General features: G+C 39.6%; 1 protein-coding gene across 3 annotated transcripts in view; it reads left to right on the top strand.

The window, feature by feature from the left end:
• The window catches only part of LOC122087322 (pumilio homolog 4-like), a 15,240-nt gene extending 3,098 nt beyond the window's left edge, over positions 1-12,142 (top strand). The window contains exons 3-10 of one of the 3 annotated variants that reach the window (XM_042656404.1): positions 2,069-2,927; positions 3,037-3,294; positions 3,397-3,604; positions 3,694-3,835; positions 3,922-4,029; positions 9,930-10,142; positions 10,226-10,336; positions 11,846-12,142. In XM_042656404.1, the coding sequence (XP_042512338.1) occupies positions 2,069-2,927; positions 3,037-3,294; positions 3,397-3,604; positions 3,694-3,835; positions 3,922-4,029; positions 9,930-10,142; positions 10,226-10,336; positions 11,846-12,127 (2,181 nt within the window). In that variant the 3' untranslated portion in view covers positions 12,128-12,142. Of the gene's footprint in view, positions 1-2,068; positions 2,928-3,036; positions 3,605-3,693; positions 3,836-3,921; positions 4,030-9,929; positions 10,143-10,216; positions 10,337-11,845 lie in introns of those variants that run through there. The other 2 variants (XM_042656403.1, XM_042656405.1) reach the window with 2 other exon arrangements.
• The last annotated feature ends 4,692 nt before the right edge of the window (positions 12,143-16,834 follow it).

The following is a 16,834-nucleotide window of genomic DNA, read 5'->3' as shown; positions in this document are numbered from 1 at the left end:
AAAAAAAAAAAAAAAAAAAAAAAAAAGGACACCGTGAATGCGTAGATTTGGTCATTGTAACATATAAAAAATTTACATCATTCTACTCTATTTACAACTATATTCTATAAAAAAATGATTTTTTGGGAAGATGAGATTTACCTTTTTGTTCCAACTTCCAAGCTGCCTTCCTTATGTAGATCAAGCAATATCCAAGCTTAGATTCAATTTTGTTGGGCACAAGGGATAAACTTGAGTGTTTCCTTAAGTTTCCCACTTCAAAGAGAAAAAAGTAAGGGGAGAGGGTCGAATTTTAGAGAATAGGAGCCTTGATTTATTTTAAAACTTTCTTATATAAGAGATGGTTCACCCCAAAGGGTCAAACCAAGTGGTTCAGTTGAAATTTTCCACATTTCGGTTTAAATGTGAAAAATGTGGGAAATTTCGTCGAAACCCCCGTAACTTTTTAAAGTCATAGACTAAATGGTATCGGTCTCCTGCGATAAGGTTGAAACATGCGAAATTTCGACCGTATCAATCGACTTCTTGAACCATGATCAGTGCACAACCCCAATTTCTAGATTGTACTACTGCAACAATTGTTGAATTAAGAAAGTGCTTTCTTGTGAAACTCACCAATTATGATCCAATGGCTTCCCGATCACGCTATCATGTTGCATTGTCATTTGACCCCCTTGGTTTTTTTTTTTTTGAGGGGGGGGGGGGGAGGGGGGGGGGAGGGAGATAATCTTTACCATTGTAATAGCCTTAAGTGAAAGGCGAGAAATGGTTTTTACTTTTTTGTGTCCACTCATGTAGTAACAATCATGGTCAATGGAATTGGTTACTTCATGGGATGCTACATTTAATTTCATGGGATTCATATTATTATTTGTTGCATTTTATGGTCCTCAGCTAATCTAGGAGCTCCTACGTCGTTGAGCTACGATATCCAGCTAAGTTTCAACAAAGTGGTCATTTTAACTCTAATTCTCACTTTATTTCCTCCGAAGGCTTTTGTTCTCAACTCAAGTGACATTTTCTTTATCCTTATATGAGGTTATTTACTTATTTCCTACTGTCACAGATTTACATTGTGTGCTAAAAGCTTAAAACGCTAAACATAAAATGCTTTTTCATTATTCACTTTTAGAAATATGTGACGCCTTGAGATATCATTAAGGACTCCATGATCAAGGGTGGATTGCTCTTTTTCCATGTGGGATCTGACTTAAGGTTGAAGTCTAGTGCATCTGGAGGAGTGTTGACAAGTTTCATTGGAAAAAGGTGGGGGTGGGGGTGGTTGGAAAGCCATAGTGTAGTCAAATGATACCGGTTTGTTGATTCGAAACTGGTTTTGTATTGGAGATGGGAGGCACACAGACTTCTGTGAGCCAAGGAAGATTCTACAGAACTTTGTAAATGCATGATGTTCTGGAGGCACAAAGACTTCAGACTCCCTGTGCTGCTGAGATGTGTAGCACAGTTTTCCTTGGCACCAGTTGCTCACTGTATTGCATCTTTAGAATTTTAGATGTAATTCCATATTTTTCAGTGTCTACAGTTCTGATTTTTCAGATCAGTGTGGCTATTAGTTTTGCCTTCTGTCCGTACCAGGATTTGTTGGATTTATGGGCACCACATTTGCTTAAACCATTTATTTTTTCCTGTCATTGTTATCATCTCTGATATTCTGTTCATTCCTCGCTTGCCTGGCTAACTCTGCTTTGCATGATGCTGGTAAGGTGGATAAACTGCTGCCTTTCCATTCAATGCTTCCTTTTTATTTAGAGCCTCTATATCCTCATTCCATGAGTTAAGAAATTACTCCATTTTAGTTATTGTCCTTGGATAATGTTTCAGTTTAGAATCTCTCTTTTTGTTGGGATACAATGAATATCTGCAATCCATTAATCTGGGTAATTGTTTCATCTATTTATCCACCGAATGAGGACTGTTCTGTTATATGTAGAGCAAGCAGCTCTATTTAGTTGTCTTGTTGGGTTCCATTTCCTTGGATCATGTAACTTCTGCTGTATTTTTTTACTCTTAATGAATGCCTTTTTTGCTGAGGAAGTTTCTTTTGCAGGAAGGACTTGCTCAGCCTACTCCTGCATCAGGTAATCTTTCACGCCCAGTGAGCCAGAGTGCTTTTGATGATGTTGTGGAGCCAATGGGCATATCTGACCCCCAATTGACACAATTAAGAAATGGAGTGGAATCTGTAGACGGCTTGCATTCTGGAACAACTGCCCCTGGCCTGGTTAGAGTTCAGAGCTTTGGTTCATCTGTTTCTCAATCTTTTGCATCTGCTGTGGGTTCGTCGCTGTCAAGAAATGCAACTCCTGAACCGCAGTTGGTTGGAAGACCTCCAGCTCCTGGTCTTCCTCCCATGGGGGGAAGAGTTTCTTCTGCGGAAAAGAAAGTTGCAGGTTCAAATGCCTTTAGTAGTATTTCTTCTAGCATGGCAGACACTGCTGACATTGCTGCTACTTTATCTGGCTTAAGCATGTCTAAAAATATACTTTTTGATGAAGATAGTCATGTACAGTCTCAACTTAAACAAGATTTTAATAATCAGACTAATTTTCCTTGTGATATGCCAAATGGACATAGCCAAAGCTTGCAGCATCCAATTGTTGACAAGCCTGAAGCTGTGACACTTACTATGCCTGCTATCTACAAAGATTTGGCAAAGAAAAATGCAACTTTAACAGACCTAAATGTTTCTATGAATTTGGATGGGCAAGTGAACTTTCCCAAAAGAGCATCATCTTCTGCTGGTCCGTATGCAAAAGTACCTTCTTCAGGCTCTGCTAGTTTGGAAGGATCTAATGTCCATTATCAGAATACTGATTTGCCAAGTACTGATTTTGTTGGCTACATGCCTCGCGGACATTCTATTAACCAGAGGCTGAATTTAGCAATGAATGATCACCTTGATGCAGGTCATTCTTTTTCTTCCTGACAACTTTTCTGCTGCTTCCTTCCAATATGAACCTGAGTTAGACCCTTTATTGATGACAATTGTTTTGCTTTCTGGTGTGTCTTTGACAGGAAGTATAGAAAGCCAAAATCTTAGTCGAAATGGGAATCATGTAGGCTCTGGCCTTCAAGTGCTTGGTATGGACCCACTTCATTTACAGTACCTGCAAAGAACTGATTATGCAGAACAGGCTGCCGCTATCCTAAGAGATCCTTCTCTGGGGAGGAATTACCGCAGCAGTTCACATGCTGACTTTCTAGGGTTTCAGAAAGCATACCTTGAGGCATTGATCTTGCAACAGAAACAACAGTATGGCATGCCATTTCTAGGTAAATCAGGTGCTTTAAATCATGGTTACTATGGGACTCCTGCATTTGGTCTTGGCATGCCATATCCAGGAAACTCAATGGGAAGTCCTGTACTTTCTTCAGCCGGAGCTGGAAGTCCTATTAGGCAGAATGAACGAGTCTCACGTTTCCCATCTGTGATAAGAAGTTCAATGGGTATGGGATCCTGGCACTCAGATAATGGTGGAAATATGGAAGAAAGTTTTGCCTCATCATTATTGGAAGAGTTCAAGAACAACAAGACAAGGTGTTTTGAACTTTCAGAAATTGTTGGTCATGTAGTTGAATTCAGGTATTTATTCTGTATTTTGTGGTATTGAAATCTACTCGTGCAGCCACAGCCAAGGGAACTAAATTTTCTCTTCTTGTCTTTCAATGCAGTGTGGATCAGTATGGGAGTCGTTTTATTCAGCAGAAACTAGAAACTGCCACTGTGGAAGAAAAGAACAAGATATTTCCAGAGATCATTCCTAATGCTCATACCTTGATGACAGATGTCTTTGGAAACTACGTTATTCAGAAAGTATATGTTTCACCAAAATATAGAACTCAACAAATTTGCCCAAGTATTTTGTATTGTCACTGACATAACTTTTCTTGAACTGGCAGTTTTTTGAGCATGGTACAGAGAGTCAAAGGAAGGAGTTAACTAGCGAGCTTACGGGTCATGTTCTTCCCCTCAGTCTTCAAATGTATGGTTGCAGAGTGATTCAGAAGGTGCTTTTTGAACTTTGGCTCATCCTATGTTTTTACATTTCCTTCAATGTTCTGGTGTTATTTCACATTTTGTTTCCATGAAGTTCACAATTTGCGATTTTCGTGTTAGCTTGGTACTCTTCAAATGCCACTTCCATAGCCAGTGGCCTATTAGATATCTCCTAATTAAGTGGTTTGAGGCAGACACAGTCTTTAGCTACTACAGATTTGATATGAAAGTTTTGCCTCTTCATTATTGAATTTCTCTTTGGAAGAAAAGTTTATTGCTTTTGACATGAAACAATTGGTCAGCATGGAGGAATGGAATAGCCATGGTTATCATGGCGCCTAGGTGACCCAAGGCATTGGAAGAGGGTGCCTGGACGCAAGGTGCCCACCTAGACGATGAAGGCATTGCGTTGGCAACTATTGGAATAGCAATTGGTTGGCTTAAAGATTAATAAAGGATGAGAAATGAACTGACAAAACCAGATTTAACTTAAAGAAGTTAAGAACTGTATTTATAAATCAAGAAGAAACTTAAGTGGCAGGTTTCATTGCATTCTGATGTTCTGAGCAGATCTGAAAACTAGAAGAACAATGCAATAACAGAAAATGGACATGAAATGACTTTACTGGTGTTAGTGAATTAGAGAGCTTAGGTGCTCATGCATTTGAAGATTTGGTTTTAGGTTTTCAACGAGGCTGATATTTTGGCATTTGGCCATGACTTGCAAATATGCAGTACATGGAAACTTGAATTTGATGATGCGTTTACAATTTTAGTCTTAGTTTTGTTTCTAAATTGAGTCTTCAAGGCCTCATGGTTCAAAAACTCGCCAAAATTTCGTGAAGTTTGGTGATTTCGACGAGGCCTAGACAAAATAAAGGTGAATGGAGGAATTGGCTCTGTTTCGATGAAATTTCGGTCATTATGGTAAATTTCGGTCATCTCTACATTGTAGACAAAAATGCACTGTTGCAGCAAAATTTCGCCCATTTTGGTCGGGCCCAAACTCGACAAAACCCTAGTTTTTGAACTAGGTATTGCCTTCAATTAATCTCAATGCTTGAGTATTAAGTTTTGTGATTGAGCTATTTTTTGGGCTATTAACTTCATCCTTTGGAAATTTGTACATTGATATTGCTCCTCCATTGATCCACCAGACTCTTAGTGAGAGCTTGAGATTCTTTGACTGGATCAATGCATGTAAGAACCCTAATAAAATGCCAAATATCTAGTCTAGAAAAAACCAGATTTGGTTGGGTTAAGCAGTCGGTAACAGGAAGATAATGTAAGGCTGAATACATTTATCCAACCCCAATAAACAACTCCAACACAGGTACTGATATCAGTACACAAACTACCCAAACCAGTATAAGAATCTCTCAAATATGCCTATCGACTAAGAATAGAGAAAATAACTTCGGCAAACAATTAGTAAATGATCCCACTGATCAGGCAGTAAATAGGGACAGACAACAGTCTAGAATAAGCCTTACAACTCAGCAAATAGTTTTCTGTGATAGATCAGGAATAGGTAAAATACGCTGTACCTCAGATCAGAGAATCATAGGTCAAAACTGTGAACTTCGAGAATTCGCAAAGAGGCCTCAGTTGAGGCTGAAAACCTGATCGAAGGACTCGTATATGGAGCTTGATTAACCTACAAAAGATAGGCTGGAACTCAAGATGTCTTGAGGTAGGGCAGAGATATGGAGATTTCTTGCAACTCGATGAGCATACCTCAGAAAACTCTCAAGTGCTGGTTGAGTGGACCTTAGGAGGGTTCTAACAGTTCCTCAAAATATGGCCTTGAATGACCTGCTGGATGGGGGAGATCTGTGAGCCTGATCACCCAGAAAACCCTAAAACGGACCCTGCCGCCAGACTTGAGTAATAGCTTCTGATAACAGCAGCAGGGTATGTCATGGGCTTGAAGATATCCTTCTGACATTATTATTACCAAAGAAATAAAAGAAAAGAAAAGAAAAGTGATCAGTGGAAGGGGGATAAGGGGATTCTACCCAAAAAAGAAAAAGGGGGGGGGGGGGGGGAAGAAGAAGATAGATAGGATTGAGCCTTTCACTCTCTCCGTTGGGCCTCTCACCCTCTCATAGCATAGGCATCCCACCCCTCAACTGAATCTCTCGGCTTCATGAAGAAAACTTCAAAATTTCATTATCTCAAATCATATGAAACAACCTACAATTGATGGCTTTATATAGGAGAAACCATGCCTTAAAGAGAAAGGAACCTTTAGCAAAAGGAAATTAATTTCTTACTAAGGACTTTCCTAACTGAATTAATTTTTGCTCGACAAGAACAAGTAGTAATTAGAACCAAATCAATCCTTTTTGTCTTGCTGCCCAAGTGTTAGAATAAGACAAGAAAACTCTCCCAAAACAGAATCGTAGTGGATCTTCTTTGCTGTCTGTTTTGCTGGCCAAGGCAGGATTAATGTAAGGAAAATCCCACTGTAGCTTAGCTGCCAAGGCAAAGGAGCCCCGCAAGCTGAAAAGATACCCCTGGAATCTGCTGCTCGATATGATGTAGATCGAGCCTGTAAGAGAAGGGGCTTGCTGGTTCCTTTGAATCAGATCCAATGTTGGACCAACCAGCCCCACCTAGGGCCCATCGAGCCAGCTCGAACTAGGGAAAATACTGTTCACGAGTTATTGTTTACTTGAACAGTTACCTCTGCAGATTTGGTCTTGTGAAGATCTAGAAGCAGCCAGGGAGGAGTCCAGCAGCAGCCATCGAATCATGCTAGTAGTTTAGGATTAGTTAGTTTCCTTTTTTATTGTTTTTTCCTTTCTGTCTTATTGACAAATTAGTTTGTTAGTTAGTTACTCTTTTTTTTTGTTGAATAGTAAATGCATTAAAGGAAGGGGGAGGGAAAATATAGCCCCAAAGGGAGAGTTACAAACCCAGTAAGGGATACAAAGGCCATAAAGGCACCAATCAGGGCCCACATGGGCAAAGAAAACTTCTACAACCCGACCCGTAAGCCAAAACAGAAGAGAAGGGCAAAACAGTCAAACTCGGGAAGAGAACTTCAAACCTAACACTAATCTCAACACAACAATTTCTAGTTAGTTAGTTTCCTTTCATTTGTCTCTTGTCAGACAAAGTAGTTAATTAGTTTCCTAATTAGGCTGCATTTGGTAGTCATTCTGTTCTAGAGACGACGTTTCATGTCAAAACCAGAATTTTCTGTTTCTGTGTCCAAATTCCTTTTTGGAACGAAACTCAAATGTTGGAACATGATAATCATGTTCCAACATTTCTCGTTTCTGCCTTTTTTTTTACCCGGTTTGTTTAAAAAAAAGGGAAAACGAACTGTGGACGCCAAATAGAAGATTCCGTTTTCTTGTTCCCATAAAACAGAAAAAATGCCAGAAATGTTTCTTCGGATGACTACCAAACGTAGCCTTAGTTTCTAAGTTATTAGGAGTTTCCCTTTTTAACTCAACTTTGTAAGTAATGCTTATAAGGAGGTTATCGATTGAATGGAAAAGACAAGTTGATTTAAGTGCAAATTGAATTTGAATTCTTGGCTGAGAGGACTTCTATTTGAGAGGGTGAGATGCTTAAAATAGAGGGGTATGATACCCAATCCAGCCACTTCCTTCTTCCCTTCTAATCCTTCATCGATTTGTCCTTTTCACCATTTTATTTTCTGTTATTTAGTTACACAATTGAGGGCTTTTGTTGTTGTTACAAAGCACAACCAATTTGATTGAAGAGACATTGAAGGAAGGCCCTTGGACACTATCGATTACAGTAGAAACACTCAGGGTTTTGGCAGTCCAATCAAGTGGGCGTATCTCCCAAGTCTGAAGCCTGATTAGCAAACCCATTTGGGGTTTTGTTTGACACCCTAGGAGAGAGGATCGACAGCATTGGGTCTCCAAGGGTGGATCATCTTCTACAAGGTTCTCTCCAAGTTTCCTAATTTAAGGTCCTAGAATCAAGAACTTCTAGAACTCTTAAACCTGCCAGCAGTTTTGCAAGGCCTCTGGGGTTCTCAGCAGCACCATAGGGCCTCCATTCGATCCATACTTGAGCTCCATCAGAGGTCCCTACACCCAGCCGCTGTTCTCCATCTATTCTGCCCTAGTTTGGGTTTGGTTCTAAATCTGATTTCCGGATTTTGTGGTAATTGTGCTCAATTTATTTGGAGCTTTGGGGAACATCCTTGGGGATTATTGATCTCTCAATTACGCTATATTACGAAATGTTGAAAATAGGCTGACAATATAGCCCGAGTTTTGGGTCAGCAATAAACCACATTTGAAGCCCCTTATGAGGACTCGATCTACATCAGAAGAAATGACCGTTTAGTATCACAGACGGTACTGATGTAGATTGAGTCTTCATAAGGGGTTTCAAAGGTACCTGCTGGCCCAAAATATGGGCTATATTCCAGTCTGTCGAGCAGCAGATGCTAGGGGAATCTTTCCAGCTAGCATGTGCTCCTTTGGCTTGGGCAACAGGGCTATCAAGTGGGGGTTTGTTTCCATTATCCTACCTTGGCCTGCAAGACAGACAGCAAGGAAAGCCACTACTAATTTCTCAGTTTTGGGGTGTGATTTTTCTCTCATTCTATGCCTTGGTCAGCAAGGTATCAGTTGGAAGAATTAGAAGGTTTCTAGAAGCTGTGATTTGTTTCTTTATTTAGTTTTATACTTTTATCCTCTTTGTATGCAAGCAAATTTTGTTTCAATTAAAAAAGTTTTAGATAGGAAGTAGTTTCCTTTTTGTTATTTGTTTCCTTTTTTACTTTCTTATTTTTTAAGGCTTTGGCTTGGCCTATTTAAAGCCAACCATTTTAAGCATTTGGAGACAAGTTGAGTTAATGAAATTTGAAGTTTTTCTTCATGATTGAGAGATTCAGTTAAGGGTTAGGATGCCTAAACCATGAGAGGGTGAGAGGCCTAATCCTATCTATTTTCTTCTTTTCCCCGTCTCCCCCCTTCCATCGTTTCTTCTTTTTTATTTTTCTATTGTTTTCTGAAGTGTCAATCGCCTATCCGAGACATGTTTGAAGACCAGTTATAAACCCACATCTTCCCTATTATTGTTGTGTTCTAGAGGCTCTAATTTGCAGCCTGCGACGGTTTTCTATAGGTTTTTAGGGAACATTCAAGCTGAGATCTCCTAGTTCACTTGGCTTCTTAAGCCCTTCTTTTGAGAATCCATCGGACCCCTTGGGAGTCTCCTTGGACCAGCATATCAAGGCCACCAGGGGCCTGCTCATCAAGTTCTCAGAAATCTCCAATTTTGATCTTAAACCAAGTATTGTTATATCTGGAATTTCAGCAATCAACTTAGGCCTATCTTTTGAAGGTCAATCAAGCCCCATACAAGGGCCCTTCAACCAAGATTTCAGGCTTTCAGCCTCCAGATGAGGCCTGTTTGTGAGTTATCAAAATTCTCTAAGTTGTCCTAATTTCTCAGGTTCAGATTATTCTTTATTCTGTTCGGGTTGATTATCTAATTGCCTAGGATTTATTCTCTGTTGATTTAGTCTACTGAGACTTGTATTGGCCGAGTGGTACTAGAGTGTTTGATTCCATACTGCTGCTGGGTTTTATATTCCATGTTTCACCAGATGACAAGCTTATTTTGCTAATATTGTTGGGAGGTTCTAGTATAGTGTTGGAGTTATTTTCTGGGGTTGAGTAGTTGTATTCAGCCGTACATTAGGTGCAAATAGTTGGTCTATGAGCAGCGGCTGTCGTGTGAGTCGCACTGTTGCTCCTGCATTGATCCTCCAGACTCTTACTGAGAGCTTGAGCCTTCATTAGATATCTTTTCTGGTATTTTGCAGTTTGATATGGACGTAAGGTTTCTTGTGAGAATATTTCAAGAAATTTGTCCATTTTTACATTTATTTTTGTCATTGATCCTACAGGCTTTAGAGGTGGTTGATGTGGATCAACAGACTCAGATGGTGTCAGAGCTTGATGGTTCAGTTATGAAATGTGTTCGTGATCAGAATGGTAATCATGTCATCCAGAAGTGTATTGAGTGTGTTCCCCAAGATCGCATTCAGTTCATTATCTCAGCTTTCTATGGGCAAGTTGTGGCACTCTCCACCCACCCATATGGCTGCCGGGTCATTCAGGTGAGAAGTCTATCTTTTGTCGTCATTCTTCATCAACAGGCCTTTCTATGCCAGCCTCTGAATACTTATCTTAGTGTTAGCAGAGGGTTCTGGAGCACTGTGATGATGCCTATACACAATGTATTATAATGGAAGAAATCCTGCATTCTGTTTGTACGCTGGCTCAAGACCAGTACGGAAATTATGTAGTTCAGGTAATGTGATCACCCCGAATGACGTACATTTTCTCTTTCTGTAGAGTCATCATATGATTACTGGTTGTTTTCATGATTATTTTTATTTATTTACTTTGCTTTGTTGTTTTTTTCACATAACCCATACTTCAACACATGCAGAGGCTGTTTTTGCTTTCATTGATTCTGCATTGTTACAACTTTTTTTTCTCCATTGGTTAAAGGGTCCTCTGTCAGCAAAGACCAGAAACCTGCTCTTCATCATTCAAATCCATATTGTGGTTTCCTTATATTGCCACATCCTATGATGCTCAATTTTTTGCGTTGGGTTTTATTTGTTCCTTACTTGAATGGTTTTAAAAAATGTCATCCACGATTTTTTTTTTAATGTAAATGTTACAAATTTATACATAACATGGGCTGTCAACCAGCTGAAACCAAGCGGAGCTCTGCCCTTCTTAGCTTGTAGTTGTACTCAAGCTCATCATAGGCTCTATTAAGAAATCGCTCGACTGAGGCTTGTGTCAACTTGTTAAAGATTTGTTAGTTTTTAGTTTGTTGCCCTGGCTCAACCTTGTTGCAATATTCCACTTTCTTGATCCCTAATTTTCAAAATTTTTAAATCTGTGATCCAGACCCCATGACCCAAGTTAATTAAAATAAATAAGGGAAAAAGAACCCTGCCTTGCAGCGTGGTGCCTGCACCCAGACAAAGAGGTAGCAGAAATGACTGCCCTGCCACATGAATGTGAAAAATCATGCTCCTGTTGATGCTCTTATGTGCTGTGATCGGCCCCCACGCTGGTGCAGGGGCTGTGCTGCCAGGCAGAGAACCCTCTCTCAATAAATAAATAAACTGAATGGATTGTTGTTTTTATGTTGGCTTGGCTGGAATTTGCTTATCTCTAGTTCTGGTTTTGATATTGAGGTCATTATTGGACTTTGTCCCTGGTCATGCGGGCGCACATTGGCATCAACGTGGGATGGTTTTTTTTTGGGGTTTCATAGGGGTGGGGATGTCATTTCGCCGCCCTCTATGTCTTGGCGCAAGGGCTGCGTGACCAAGGAGCGTTCATTTCCTCATCATAATAAATATTATTTTATATTCCATTCTCTTATGGCTGTGAACAACCATTTAGCATCGGCGATTTTCTTCTTAGAATTTCTCCCTCTTATATCTTCACCTAGAGCTTTCAGGTTCTTTTTTTTTTTCCTGATAGAATCTGGTTCTTCTTAGCCTACTGTCTCCTTTACATTATAGATTGATATTCAATATTTATAGTTTGAGGTATGTAGCTAAGCCCTTCATGGAACATTTCCAATTTGTGGTTGAATTTCATAAAGCGTGACGTTTTTGTTTTTTTGTGCTAATGGTTTGACTTAATTGCTTCTTTCCATGTTGTCTTTTTTTTTTTTTTTTTATTTTTTTAATATATATATATATATATATATTTGTTGTGCTCCTTGTTTTTCTCTATTTATGCCTGAATTCCTGAAATTGGTGCCGTTTTTTTGTTTTTTTTTTTTCAGCATGTGTTGCAACATGGGAAGCCACATGAACGATCTGCTATTATCAGCAAGCTGGCTGGGCAGATAGTAAAGATGAGTCAACAGAAGTTTGCTTCTAATGTTGTAGAGAAGTGCTTAACTTTTGGTGGTCCTGAAGAACGTCAACTTTTGGTAAATGAGATGCTCGGTTCCACAGAGGAGAATGAGCCCTTGCAGGTTTGTGAAACCCTCATAAAATATGAGAGATTAATTTTTATGTTTAGAAATACCATTTTCTTTGCTTGGATATTTGTAATTACATAGCTGTAGCAGTTTTAGTGGGAAATTACAAAATTATGAAAATTGAAAAGACATTACTTGCTTGTTATTGTTTAGGCTTTTTTAGATGTTGAGGAAGTCATGGATCGTGTTACATCATGGTTTACATAGTGATGGGCTTTTGTTGCCTCAAATATTGCTATTTTCAAATTGGAGCAATACTGTTTCTTGAAATTTCTTTCAAGCCCAAAAATTATGGTAGTAAGGGTGATTTTAGCATTAATCTTTAAAAAAAAATTTGCACTAGCAGGTCAGTTGGCAAAAAGTATCTAAGGTTGCATGCAGCCTAAAATTCATTACTGATGGAAGATTAGGTTCAGCTTTTTAGGGTAACAAGAGTGCTCTTGAGGTGATGCCAAGGTGTCCATGTGGTCCATGGAACCCAGCGTAGGTGCGGTTGAGATAGGCACTTGCTTAGATTTTCAGGAGTGTGCCTAGATGCCTATTTTTTTTTTTATTAGGCAACTTCTTAGTAAGTGGCATATAGAATTAAAGGTGCCTTTGCATTGGATGTTATTGATGTTGCTTTGCGTATTTATATTGATGCAGACATGGCTGCACTTGCTTGGTTGGACCAGCATGATCAGCTTTGGAAGCCAAGGCCAAAATAGAACCGGTCCATCCCAGGGTTTTGGTCCAACAAGGGTTGGAAATAATTAGTAGTTTATTTGTCTTTATTTCATGCCTTTTCTAATCCAGACTTGAACGTAAGAGTTAGGAGTCAATCAAGATTTTTTTCCTTTTGCATTAGTTTCATTTTATGGTTGTTTCCTGGTTGGACTAATTCTTATTTCAGTTTTATGTCTCTATTTCCTTATATATAAGCTCTGTAATGGACAAGTTATAGTGAATTGAAGAATGAAGTGAGAATTGATTTGGTTTGTGCTCTAAGAGAGGAGTAGCAGGGGAAGGGGGGAAAAGCACACACTCTCTCATAGAGCACAAACCAAACCAATTCTCACTTCATTCTTCAATTCACTATAACTTGTCCATTACAGAGCCTATATATAAGGAAATAGAGACATAAAACTGAAATAAGAATTAGTCCAACTAGGAAACAGCCATAAAATGAAACCAATGCAAAAGGAAAGAAATCTTGACTGACTCCTAACTCTTACGTTCAAGTCTGGAAAAGAAAAGGCATGAAATAAAGACAAATAAACTACTAATTATTTCCAACCCTTGTTGGACCAAAACCCTAGGTTGGACCGGTTCTTTTTGGCTCTTGGCTTCCAAAGCCGGTCATGCTGGTCCAACCAGGCAAGTGCAGCCGTCTGCATCATATATTACTCTGTATCATGTTTTATGTTGTGAATGTGTAATGTTAAGATTCTATTCTGACGCTTCTCTTTTTCCCAGCCAAGAAATCAACAAAAATTTGCAGTACATGGTCCTTTTTAAATCTCAGTGTCATATTAATAATAAAATAGTTTTAGGTTGCATGTGGTAATGTCATTTCTTGTTATAACCATTTTTTTTCCGTTCTGTGTTGGAAAACTGTTTTTTGCCTCTAAAATGGTGTTTGGTAAACGTGTTCCAGAACTGGCTTTAGAACAGAAAAACATCAGCTGAGGCATTTGGTAAAACCTGTTCTGGACCATTTTTGTCTGCACAATCAATTATTACGAAAACGCCACTAATTACCAAACTTGCATAAATTGAACATGTGGTTGCCATTTTTTATCTCCGGGAAATCTCTATTGGCAATGATTCCAATCGTGGTAAACAAAAATCCAATCAGAGAAACCATGACCTGTTGTTCCAACACAACATGGAAGGATCTTCTTCCAAGTAACTTCACAAGAACTAGTTCTGGAAGTGCAAAGATGAGTCCATGGAGGGCAGATCCCAAGATGTCCCAGATGAATCCCAAGATATATATGCCTGTTACTGACATTGCTATATCTATCTGATGCTGAATCCAACCAATGATACCAATGCCAGCAGTTATGATAACTGTAGCATTTATTAAGTCGCTGTTTAATTTGTTTGCCATCAGAAAATACCCAAATATAGCGAAGAACACAAGGAAGGATGCGGCTAGAAGAGAAGCAGTTGATGCTGGGAGGTAGGCATAGGCCCATGTATGCATAAGGTCATCAGCAACGGTCAAGAAGCCCAGAAAAACATAAGAGAGATTGAGTTTGTAGGTGAGAGCAATAGGCTTGTAGGTTTACCCTAGGTAAACAAACCCCAATAACAACAACTGTCAACCAAGTACAGGTCAGATAAAACCCTAAAACATGACTGAAATATGAACTCGTAGGGGAGTGTTAGCACTATCACACCTGGTAAATTGAAGTCATAAAACACTGCTGAAAGTAAACTAACAGTGGCTGAAACAAGTCTGGAAGTTGGGCAGCTAAATAGTAAGCAACTGCAACCCTCTCAGAATTAGGGTTTCAACAGGGCAAAGGAGAGTCCCGCTCCTTGATGGCTGATTAGACCAGGCTGAAACTCTGGTCGAAGGGGCCCCTTGGGGTGGTCTTCAAACCCTCCAAAGGGCGCTCGAAGTAGGCTGACAGAATGGGAGAAAAGGGGCCTGTCAATCGGATCCAAAAACCCTGATTCTCCTAGGTCGATTTTGGAAACTTGCTGTTCTTTGCTCTCCAACTGTTGGGGCTGTTGGAACTTAAAATAAGCTTGGATTACTCATACACACTCTCTCTCACAACAGCGATCAAATGAGAAAATAAGAAGAAAAGGAGAAGGATGGAGTGGGATAGACCATAGACGTGGGTGGGATATGGCTATCTCAGCCTTGGCCTCTCACCCACAATTATCTCAGCTGTTGATCATCCTCTCTTAGGAAGTTTGGATCATGTATTAGCTACAAAATTTATTCATTCATTCATTCATTGCATAAATTGGTACAACGACCTCTCTTTTATAGAGAGTAGAAACTTACAAATTAGAAAGTAATTCCCAAATAGGAAAATAGAACAGAAAGGAAACTAACAAGCTTTGGCAGCTAGCCTCTAGCTTAAAGCCTAAGAAAACATAAAAGACAACTGTTAGGGACATCTAGAAGACAACTTAACTTGTGCAAACCAAGTTTGACCAGTCAAACATAAGGGGCAAAATTACATCTGTAAGGAAAATCGCAGGCAGCAAAAGGAGGTCTTCTGGACACTTGTGTGTGGCTGGTTTGATTGGCAACTTGAGGGGTCTTCCAGAAGCCCACAACTAAGAAGTAAATATGCAATATCAAGGGGTATCCTATGCTGGTCGATGGCTGCTGATGTGGCCAGCATAGGGTCCAAAACTTGGAGGACCAGCTAGGATCGATCAGCCCAAAGCTGGCTGGTCTGGCCGGTCTTCTTTCTCCTTCAATGTTGAAGGCCAGCATGTGGATATCTACATCAGGTTGCAGGGGAAGAAAGGGCGCTACTGGTTTCTTTCTTCTCTCGAACAGTGGAGTGAAAGAGGGTGACCTGGGGCAGTGTTTTTATCGGAACACTTATTTTTTTCCCCCTCTATTGTTTCACTCGAAATGTTTTGGGTGTGAAAAAACATGGTTCGACATGTTTCTCTAATACCTTTTTTTAGTTCTATTTAAGGCCGGTTCGTTTCTCTAAAATGGAAAAAATGACCAGCGCATTATTCCATTTTTTTGTTCCGATGGAGTAGAAAAACCTCAAAAATGGTTTTCTGGAGTGTTATCGAACACAATCTTAGAAGCAAATTAAGTAACATGGCCAAAGTTCGGCATGTGCAGTTCTAGTGTGATACGGTGATACCTCGCCTGGGTGACCTGAGGGTCTGTCTCCTGCGCTCACCTGTTTTATCAATTTGGTTGTGTGTTTTTCTATGAATGCATTGCATCCTAGAACTTGAGCTTCACATGTATTTTGTGTGCCTTTGCTATATCTAATAATCTCTTGTGAAATTTATATATAAACTTGAGCATCACACTTTATGTCAAGCCAGTTGCTCTTATCTTTACCCCTTTATGTCACGGCTGGCACTATTTATTTTATCCTTGTGTTTGTGTGTGTGTGTAATTGTTTGAGTTTTCCTGTCTTAATCAGTTTTTGTCTTTGTTCTTGCATCCCTTTTTTTGTTGGTGGTGGGGGTTCATTGTTACCTGGCTGTGGTTCAGTTCAGTTTTTGTGCATAATCCCAACTATTCTACTTGGTATTTTGCTTGTAAATTATGTGGATTTTTGATACTTATTATTTTGCTTGTAAATCATGTGGATTTTTGAAAATCGGATAACTGTGATCCAAATTGTGTACCCGAGAATCTGGTGGTTGTGGATTGCCAGCTAGAACTCCTGACTGGTGCTGGACTGCGTCATACAGCTCAGCTCCTGTACCATTGACATGAGTCACATGACTTTTTTACAAGTCACCTTGAACCATTGAATCCTACAAACAGAATTTCAGGTTAAGTTGGTTCGCTAGTTAGGGAGTTTAGGCAGCTCCAGTCAAACTTTCCTACCTTGTGCAGAATACCAGATGGTAAAAGGTAAATGAAACCCAATGTAGCTTATCATCCCTTTCTATAGACCTGCTGCTAGCATTTTCTCATTCATCCTTCAGGTCCAAATTGAATTCTGAGCAAACTAATATTAACTTAGAGAATTAAGGTGGATTCTATGATGTATGTGGAGGCTGCTAAGAGGACCCCAGGTTCACCTATTTAGCTGTTTACTCAACTGCAATGCACTGCGTGTTATTCCCTATCTT

This window comes from Macadamia integrifolia, chromosome 8, assembly GCF_013358625.1.
Source record: "Macadamia integrifolia cultivar HAES 741 chromosome 8, SCU_Mint_v3, whole genome shotgun sequence".
Taxonomy (NCBI): domain Eukaryota; kingdom Viridiplantae; phylum Streptophyta; class Magnoliopsida; order Proteales; family Proteaceae; genus Macadamia; species Macadamia integrifolia.
Note: the sequence above shows the minus strand (reverse complement) of the source record. Positions and strands in the feature narration are given on the sequence as shown.